The sequence below is a fragment of the Hordeum vulgare genome, chromosome 7H (assembly GCF_904849725.1).
Source record: "Hordeum vulgare subsp. vulgare chromosome 7H, MorexV3_pseudomolecules_assembly, whole genome shotgun sequence".
NCBI classification, from domain to species: Eukaryota; Viridiplantae; Streptophyta; class Magnoliopsida; order Poales; family Poaceae; genus Hordeum; species Hordeum vulgare.
This window is the reverse complement of record NC_058524.1, coordinates 198,951,794-198,961,529: the sequence shown is the minus strand read 5'-3', so window position 1 is coordinate 198,961,529 and position 9,736 is coordinate 198,951,794. Positions and strand designations below refer to the sequence as shown.

Sequence of the window (9,736 nt, the reverse complement as noted above, 5' to 3'; positions counted from 1 at the left end):
GAGGAGGGAGATCGAAGGGGGGGATCTGGAGGAGGAGGGAGAGCTTTTTCGTGGAAGAGGAGGAAGAAAGAAGTGGAGGTGGAGGAAGGGGCCGCGGGCCAGTTACTTATGAGCCCTGCAACGCCAGGGAGCTTAGCGTTTCTGCTTTGGTCTGCAACGCCAGCCCCCTTGGCGTTTCAGCTTTGGTCTGCAACGTCTAGTAGACTCGCGTTGCACATGAGGCCTGCAACGTCCAGTAGACTGACGTTTCTGCTAAGTCCTGCAACGCCACGGTCTCTGACGTTTCCAAAAAAGTCAAAACGTGAAATACTTTCCAACCCGGTTCGTTTTGTAATGAACTTCCGTCTTAGGGATCAAAACATTGAAAAAATCCCCCCCTCCCTTCGCCGATACGATACACGCTCAGTCTCACGCGCGCCACGCCCTTCATTAACCCGACGCCCTGCCGCTGCCGCTGCCGCTTCCCTTCTCTTCCCTTTCCCCGCCTTGTCCCTCTTCTTCCACACCTCGGGCTGTCCAGACGCGCCGCCCGCCGAGATGGAGGGGAGGGTGCTGCGGCGCAGCGTCACGCTGGCGGACCAGCTGGCCGCCGTGGGCCCGCCTCCCGTCGCGCCCCAGGGGCAGCCGGGCTCCTACAACCTCCGCGACCTGCTCAAGCTGCGCGACGAGGACGACGGCCGCCGCGCCGCCGCGGTCACCCTCGCCTCCGCCATGCAGGCCGACCGCCGGGCCTCCTCCTCGCCGCCCTCCTCCAGCGCCGCCGTCGCGGCCGCCGCGGCGCGGACGCTACTCGACATCATCCGCGACGACCAGCCGGCCGTGGTCGCCGCCGCTGACCCGTTCGTCCGCCGCGCGGTGTCCCTGCCGGCCCCGCAGACCGCCTCCAGCCCCGCGCTGACCGCACCCGTGGCGCCGCCGCCGCAGCTGACGACGGATCGGGAGGAGGAGGAGCAGGGGGAGAGGGTGTCCCTCATGGCGCTGCTGGAGCAGACGGAGAGGCAGTGGAGCGCCGGCGCCACGGCGCAGCAGGAGCAGGAGCAGGAGCCGGTGGTGGCGGTCGCCGCGTCGGAGCGGTCGTCGCAGGACCAGGACGCGCTGGTGCCGGAGGACGACGCGGAGCTGCCGGAGCCGGGCCGAGGCGCCGGCTGCTGCTGCGTGTGCATGGCGCGGGCCAAGGGCGCCGCCTTCATCCCGTGCGGCCATACCTTCTGCCGCGCCTGCGCCCGCGAGCTCCTCGCCGTCCGCGGCCGCTGCCCGCTCTGCAACGCCGCCATCCTCGACGTCCTCGACATCTTCTGATCAAGCTGCCGTGCCGACCTCCCCATCTGACCGCCTCTCAGCTCGCCGCCGGCGAGATGAGCTACTGCAGCTGAGATAGGATCCAGACGTAGCTAATAGATCCCTCCGCCCATTCTCTGTAAAACCCGGAAGAAAAAGATGACAAATGTTGAGCTCCAAACAATCATCGTCGAATGCTGTTACAGCTTGCTTCACTTCACCTGTTCTGAATTGCACATTTCTACTACTTTTCTTTCCGTCAGTGTGCAAGTTCTTGTTCCCTGTTGGTAACCAATCAATCAGGGTGGGTGCCTTGGGTGGTGGCAGGTTAAACAAGATTACTTGGGTTTGACTCGAGATTAATCAATCTATCACTAGCTATCAGAATTACTTTCTGCCAGTATAGTACTAGTACTAGTACTACTAGGCGGCACTATACACTAGCTTTGCTGTCCAGCTAGCAAGCACGCAGTGTTTGGAGATCTCGAGATGCCCTCCATCGGGAGCTCCAATTGATTAATTTACTTCTCTGCTCCGCTCCACTCCGCTATGCAGCTCTCAGGCATGAACACATTTAATTCACCCCTCACTTGCGTGGAGCGCATTTCATATTCATAGAGTATTTGTTTGTTCATCAGTGATGCACAATCTCAGGAGGTGTCAGGCTGCCAGCGCATTTAGAGCGTGATTTGCCGCGTGCATTCCTCAGTTCTGCCCGCAAGAATCGAGCAGAGCTCTTGCAAATCGAAGGTTGCTAAAAAAAAAAAGCGGTAGACGTACTAGTACAAGTATAGGACGAGGGCTCATTAAACGCGGGTGACCCGTCAAAGCTCGGCGTTGGTTCAGTGATACGGACCCAATGAATGGAGGGAATTGGCTGGGGTAGTGCGCGCGCCAGAGAACCTTCCCTTTCGTCCTCTGCGGTGACGGGGCACACCGCACACGGGAGAGCGTCGCCCGTCGAGAACACCTCCCCGGGTCGGTTCGGCGAGCCGCTCACCGGCTCGTCGCAAACCCAACCCGGTGTACGAGGTTGGGTGCGGGACGCTGGCTGGCTCGCTCGCTCACATGGCAAAGAGCTGCTTGATGGAACCGGGCGGATGGCTCGCCGCACCAACCCGGCCAATTTGTTAGCAACCGTCTTTCCAGCGTCTCATCACGTCACACCACCGTGGTTGGGTTGGGGGCTCTGTTCGGGCGCAAATACGGCCGCTTTGCTGCTGGCGGATGCATTATCGGTTTCTTTTGGCCGGGTTAGTGCAATGCAGGCGTCACTCACAAGCACGGTCTGGTCTCATCCATTTAGTTAGTTATAAGCATCGCCCGTTCGTCCACGTCGCGCCTATGTTACACTTATCCCGTCGCGTTTCGATGCAATGTTTCCGCGTTAATACTGGTCAAGACTCGCGCCAATCAACAACGTGTGGCCTCCGGTTGGGGTTTGAAGGGATTATTGATCATGATTCATGAGAGGTGTGCTTATCTGCTCCTGGTTTTGTCGTCTCCGACGGCAACGGCGCGCGCCGACGTGCCGGGCCGCGAGAGGAAAAGAGGGGGTGGACAGCGACCGAGAGCGCTCCGTGGAACTATGGCAAGTCGGCCGGCGCCGGGCGCTGCAGCACGGCGGCAATGACTCGACGTGATTTTCTTTCCTTTTTTTACCGCGGGCGGCGAACATCTGGGCTCTAGTATTCCTCGCGTGCGGCAGCGAGCCGGGTGCCACGAAAGCGATCGAGAACACACTGGGAAACAAACGGAGGAGAACGTGGGGGAGATCTTCCAACGCCCCTGGATCCATGGGCTAGAGTTAGTTTGAGTTAGTTTGGGTTCAACTAGTCTTAAAGTATCCAAACAAAAGGGTTAGATTGGAGCTAGTTGCATCTAATCCACCTAAAAAAACTAGCCCACCGTAGAAGTGTTAATTGAAACTAGTTCTCATAGGGTTCATTAAAAAATATTTTTCGCTCTTTCTCCCACCAGCCAAGAGATTCTAATTGAAGCTAGTTTTTATGGGACCAATTAAAAAATCATTTTTCTCTTTCCATAAAATGCATCTATTGTCAACCTAACCCTTCCATCCAAACACCTATTTGGCTAGAGTTAGTTTAGGGTTAGTCATGAGCTAAAAACTAACTCTAACCACTAGCTAAGCTAGAGTATCCAAACAGGGCCAACGTGATGGTTTGGGCAGGTGGACCTTTTCCGGGGAGCAAGGCAGATTGGGATCGTTTGCTCGAGCTGTGGGTCAGGGGGTGTGCTCATCACATTTAGGAAAAATCAAATAAAGCCCCCAATCAAGCCTGATTGCTAGTAGTAGTGCGAATCGACGGGCGTGGTCCATTAGGCTAGCAGCGAATCTACGCGTCCGAGGTCAACAGGCTCTATCGCCCCCAACTAAGGCTGACCATAATGGAGTATCATAACTAGTAACATAGTCTTGGGACTAGCAAACATGATGATGTGGCAAGTAATTCAAGAAGAGAGAGAGGATTAGAGTAACATAGGTAGATACCGTAACATGTTAAATGTTATACTACTATGTGTCATGCATGTCAATAAAGGCTGCTCATAGTGGAGAGTAACATATAGTAGTATCATGCATACGTTACTATTGTATTATACTACCTTCATAGTGCATAGTAACATAAACTAGTATCATAAGTGATCTCATTTATTGACATGCATGACACATAGTAGCATAACATTTAACATGTTACGGTATCTACCTATGTTACTCTAATCCTCTCTCTCTTCTTCAATTACTTGCCACATCACCATGTTTGCTAGTCCCAAGACTATGTTACTAGCTATGATACCCCCACTATGGCCAGCCTAAGAGCAACGGGGTGACCCATTTCGTTCGCCGCCATTTGTTTGGATCGGCACGGACAAAAACAGTGACCCAACGCGTCGACTCATTGTTAAAACGCGTCCGCTTTGCGTCCGCACCGATCCATTTTCGGTCTAAATTTAGGACTCAAATGCGTCGACGCGGACGCGAAACGGACGCGCGCGCCCTTCCGGTGTCCGATCCAACCACCGCGGTCAACACAATTTATGACGACCGACATTCTCGAACCCACGCGTCGGCGACCGCGACCGGCGTTTTTTAATCCGAGCGTGCGGTGGGTTCCGCCATCTGTTTCCAGAACCCGCCCCGTCCCCATCTCGCCACCTCATCGGCGACCAAGCAACCGAAACCCTAGCCCACCATAGCCGGCGGCTTCCCAAACAAGGGCAAGGCCCTGCTCTTCTCCCGCGCCACCTCCCCACCGTCGTCTTCCCACCGGCCTCGCCAGCGTGTGAGCGTCCCGGTGCACCAAGCGCGGTGGCACTCGGAGCACCGTGTGGCACTCCCTTACCCCGACGTCACGCTGCCGCACGGCTGGCATCTGTATCCGGAGAGGATTCCGGTGCCGGCCGTGCCGCGGTCGGCGCGGGTGCATCCGGAGAAGGTGATCAAGCGACGACGTCTGCTGATGGAGAGCAGCGGCGAGACCCCACATACGCGGCTGACTCCCCTAACTGGAAGGTGTGGTTCACGGTGGAGCATGAGGAGCAGCGCCGCCGTGGCGTGCGCCAAGTGCAGCCAGGAGGCCCTCCGCCGCCCCCGCCTGTCGTCAGCGACGAGGACCAGGAGGCTGAGGTCGATGTAAGTGCATCTAGTGGCCCATAGTGATTTTGGTGGTTTGAAGACTTATAGGTTAAGTATCTAATGTGTTCATGAGTGTACACAGGATCTATAAGTCGCTGAGGAGTTTGAACTATTCGATGAATATCGACTCCTAAAAATGTATATCTTCAGCTGAAGAAATTGGTCTGAAGCTGAAGAATTGAATCGCGAAGAAATTGTGATGAAATTGATATTCCTCATGAAGATATTGAAAATGAGGAATTCGGTGCGTCCTGAAGAAAATCAATCTCAAGACTTTGAAGCATGTAGATTTATCCTTTTTGTTTTATTTTCTTCACACTTGAGTAATAGAAACACCGTACTGTTAAAGGGGGGTCAAAGTAACACATTGGAATGAATTTCCTCATGATGCTCAACCCAAGCCTAATCCTACCAAAAGCCTCAAGTGAGGAATATGAGAGACATGAGGACTCTCACCGTTACCGATAGTCGCGCCACATTGAAGTGTGTAATATCGACTAGAAGGGGGGGTGAATAGGAGATTTTTAGAATTTCATCACTGAGGAAATTCATTTTAAGGAAATTCCTCACTGATGACTAACTCACAACGGAAACAGTAAAAGATTAGGAGTGCAAAGTTTCACTACAACAGTTTTTCAGTATGAGGAATGTGAAAACAGATTGCACAGTAAGCAGGCACGCAGAAAATAGATGAGGATTAACTTGCGTGAAGAATTTGGGGTTGAGGAATTTCAGAGAAAGTCTTCAGCAAATTCTTCAAACAGTGATAGTGAAAGTCATCAACACACAATCTGAGGAATATAAAGAGTTGAGTAATTAGAACCCGTTTCACAGCGAAGACAGTAGTTGATGACCCAGTTTCAACTGCTGTGACAGTTGTACATCTGGTTTGGAGCGTCTTGGTATTGAAACCAAAAGACACACAGTCCCGGGACACACAGTCCCTACCATATTCTCCTTGGGCTAAGAACACACAATCCTCGCCCAACACTCGTGGTAAGTCTTCAGGGCAGACTTCCAAACCCTCACAAACTTGGTCACCCGGCGATCCACAATTGACTGCTGGATTGCTCTAGACCATGACGCCTAACCGTGTGGAGGATGCACAGTCCTCAAAGGTAAAAGGCTTCAGTCCCACACAGGAACAACTTCTTCAGTGATGCTCAATCACTTGGTTCTGGGTTTGTGGTTTGATGTTTGGGGTATTTCCTCACTGATGAATTACTATCGAAGACTCTGAGGAATTGGGTTGCTCTTATGACAAGTGTCAGTTTCTAACGGAGCAACCAACCAGCTAATGGTTGTGAGGGCGGCTATTTATAGCCTCGGAGCATCCCGACATGATTTGACACTAATGCCCTTAAATAATATGACCGTTGGTGTGGATAAGACCAATGATGTGGCGTGGCTATCGAAACGGTCGAAACTCTCTACTGTGAGAGTCCTCATGTCACTCGTATTCCTCACTTGAGGCTTTTGGTAGGATTAGGCTTGGGTTGAGCATCATGAGGAAATTCATTCCAAAGTGTAACTTCGACCCCCCTTTAACAGTACGGTGTTCCTATTACTCAAGTGTGAAGAAAACAAAACAGAAAGAGTAAATCTTCATGCTTCAAAGTCTTCAGAATGATTTTCTTTAGGACACACCGAATTCCTCAATTTCAATATCTTCATGAGTAATATTAATTTCATCACACATTCTTCGCAATTCAATTCTTCAGCTTCAGACCAATTTCTTCAACCGAAGATATACATTTTTAGGGGTCGATATTCATCAAATATTTCAAACTCCTCAGTGACTTATAGATCCTGTGTACACTCATGAACACATTAGATACTTAATCTATAAGTCTTCAAACCACCAAAATCACTAAGGGGCACTAGATGCACTTACAATCTCCCCCTTTTTGGTGGTTGATGACAATTAGGTTAAGTCTTCAACAGGAATAAAAATATGAAGTGTAAATACTCATTTGAGGAATTTAAAATCAAGATTCAGAGAGACTCCCCCTGAAGATGTGCATATCTTGAGGATTTTGCTTTTCACAGCAAATGCACATTGATGATTTATATCATGGAGATCTCCCCCTGAGTCTTGTAAATCATGCATACATATGACATATAGTATGAAGGACTTGAGGATGCATGATGACAAATGGTATCTGACGAATTTCAGCCTACGTGCATTAAAAATTTGAGGAATAAGCATGCGAAGAAAAACGTTCAAAAGCGTCAGAGTACCATCGGGCTTAAGTTACAACTCATTACATAAACACTTCAGAAGAGCCAAGAGTTTGTAACTTAAATATAGTTCATAAGCCCCAAAATATCCCGCTTGAAGACTAAATCTCAAGTTTCTCCCCCTCTGTCATCAAGTGACAAAAAGGGACAAACTGAGGACTAACGCCCGTGAAGACTTCACTTCTTGGCAGTTGATGAAGACGCGTGAGGATTCTTGGGAGTAGTCTTCTTCCTTGGACCGGTGGGAGTGTCTTGTTGTTCTTCATCAGATTCAGCAGTGTGGAATGAAGAAAAAGAAGTGTCTTCAAGGTCTGGAACTGGAATTGCCCTGAACTTCTTCTTGGGTGGCCACGACCAGTCAAAGTTTCGCTCAAACTCCAATTCTTCAAGTTCTGCCGGAGTTTTCAGATGAGCAAGTGTAGCCCAGGTGCGATAAAAAACCTCATGAAGATAGTGATGGTTAAGCTTCACAGAATTCTGCGTTTCAGTGAGGGTTTTCACAATGGTGCCGAACTGGCATTTGACCCACTTGTGATTCCGATCCACCTTTTGGTGAAGACTGAGGAGAAGCTCCCTGGTATTCAGCACGCGAGGAGCAACAGGGCTTGGAGGATGAGTCTCAGTATCATCCCATGAAGAATATGGCTCAGGCTCTCTAAACTGGCCATCAAGGGGCCTACTGCCTTCATCAATGACAGACTTGCCTTTTCCTTCAACATGCTCGAAAGTCTTCTTGTTTACCCTGATAGGAGGCATGTAACCAACATGGTTGTTGCAATCAGCGTGAAAGTTGATGCCTGTCCTTTTCCTGATGAATCTCATGATCCATGGAGCATAGATCTTATGGTCAAAAGGACACATTGCATTGTCGGCCAAAGTCCTCAAGAAGAAATCATGGATGTTGATAGGAATACCATGAATGATGTTGAAGAGGATATTCTTCATGAGGCCTACAACATCTTCTTCATCATCGTGTCCCTTGATTGGCGCAAGGACGCTGCAGAGGATTCTGTAAACAGACCTTGGTTCATATTTGAGATCATGGACGAGGAAGGTTTTTCTCGGTGGTTGCCCCTTAGCCAAAGGCTTCATGAGGACTTCCATCATCCCGTTGTGCAGCTCACGTTCATCATAAAGTTTCATGGCTTGCTCTGAGGGAATTGACACTGGCAGTTCACGCAGGAGCTCAATGGCAGGAGCCTTGTGGTGTGTTGTTTGCGTCATCAAGTCAAACACCCAAGTGTTGATATCTGCTGGATCACCAGATATGTGAAGAGTGGCATAAAATTGAAGAATAAGCTCGCTGTTCCAATCACAGATATCAGAGCACATGGGGAGAAGTCCAGCTTCATGAAGGACGTTGAGGACTGGAGCTAGGCATGGTATTGCTTCAAGCTCAACATGAGGAATATGCCTGTGCTGGAAAAATCTTGTTTCTTCCACACATCACAGAGGCATAGTAATTGAGTTGTGTCCTCGTCCAAAACTTCAGATGCCTGAATTGAGGTTTGTCATAGGGATTTTCTCCAATGAAGTACATGCGTTCTTCAAAAAAGTTCTCCTTTTGAAACTTTGGTCGCTTGGAGAATGGTTGACGCTGCCATGGCTGAAGATTTTGCTGTTGAACTTGAGGGGATACAACAATTGCAGACTCTGGGTTGAGCACGACGAATGCATTGTCTGGATCTGGGGCATTTTCTTCAGCATGGTCCTCAGGGTGAGGAATCTCATCAGCTTGAGCTTCAGGCTGAGGTGCATGCTCTTGTTGTGCTTCAGGCTAAGGAATGGAATCTGGTTGATCTTCAGGCTGAGGAATGTGATCTGGCTGAGCCTCAGGCTGAGGAATGTCGTCAACTGGAGCATCATGTTGAGGGTTTTGCTCCGGAGGAGGAATGGGTTCACCCCGAGCCTTAGTTTGAGGATCTTGCTCACGAGGAGTTGGGTCAGCCTGATCCTCAGGTTGAGGATTTTGCTCAGGGCTCTGAATTTCATCAGCTTGAGAATTTTTGCTTTGTTCTTCCTCAGCATGCTTGGTGACAGAGCCAGAATCATCAGCTGGTGCAGCTGATCCTTGTGCAGTTTCTACATGAGGAATGGAGGGCTAAGGACTATCGTCAATGCGAATTTCTTCGTCAGTATATTCCTCAGATGCATCATCCTTCATTTCCTCATCTGGCCCTTTCTCCTGGTCTTCAAAGGTGACCATTTCATAAGAGGGAGCAATGTTAAGAGGCACAGGGTCCAGTGGAGCATTTTCTTCAAGTGCCTTGAGGCGCTTGGCCTCAGTGTGTTCTTCTGCTGAAGAAGCCTTTCTCTTCTTGGCTTCCTTTTCAGCAGCCCTTGTCTTCTTCACGTCTGATGCAGACGGAGTCATCTTCTTCACCTTTGAAGCTTTTGGTGAAGGTGTTTTCTCAGCAGATTCATCAGCTGGCCTTGAGGAACCAGCTGGAGCAGAGTCATCAGCTGTCTTTGAAGCAGCAACTGGAGCAGAGTCATTAGATGGCTTTGAAGCAGCAGCTGGAGCAGGGTCAGTCTCACCAGCTGTAGCAGATTCATCAGTTG

At 50.2% G+C, this 9,736-nt stretch overlaps 1 protein-coding gene across 1 annotated transcript; it reads left to right on the top strand.

Annotated features, from left to right (window-relative positions):
• Positions 1 to 334: 334 nt before the first annotated feature.
• On the top strand, positions 335 to 1,493 carry LOC123409086 (E3 ubiquitin-protein ligase RNF123-like). The gene has a single exon (XM_045102073.1). It carries the CDS (start codon positions 538 to 540, stop codon positions 1,297 to 1,299), a length of 762 nt encoding a protein of 253 aa, XP_044958008.1. The 5' UTR covers positions 335 to 537; the 3' UTR covers positions 1,300 to 1,493.
• Positions 1,494 to 9,736: the final 8,243 nt, after the last annotated feature.

Coding starts and splice junctions, on each gene's coding strand:
- LOC123409086 (XM_045102073.1), top strand. CDS start 538: ATGGAGGGGAGGGTGCTGCGGCGCAGCGTCACGCTGGCGGACCAGCTG.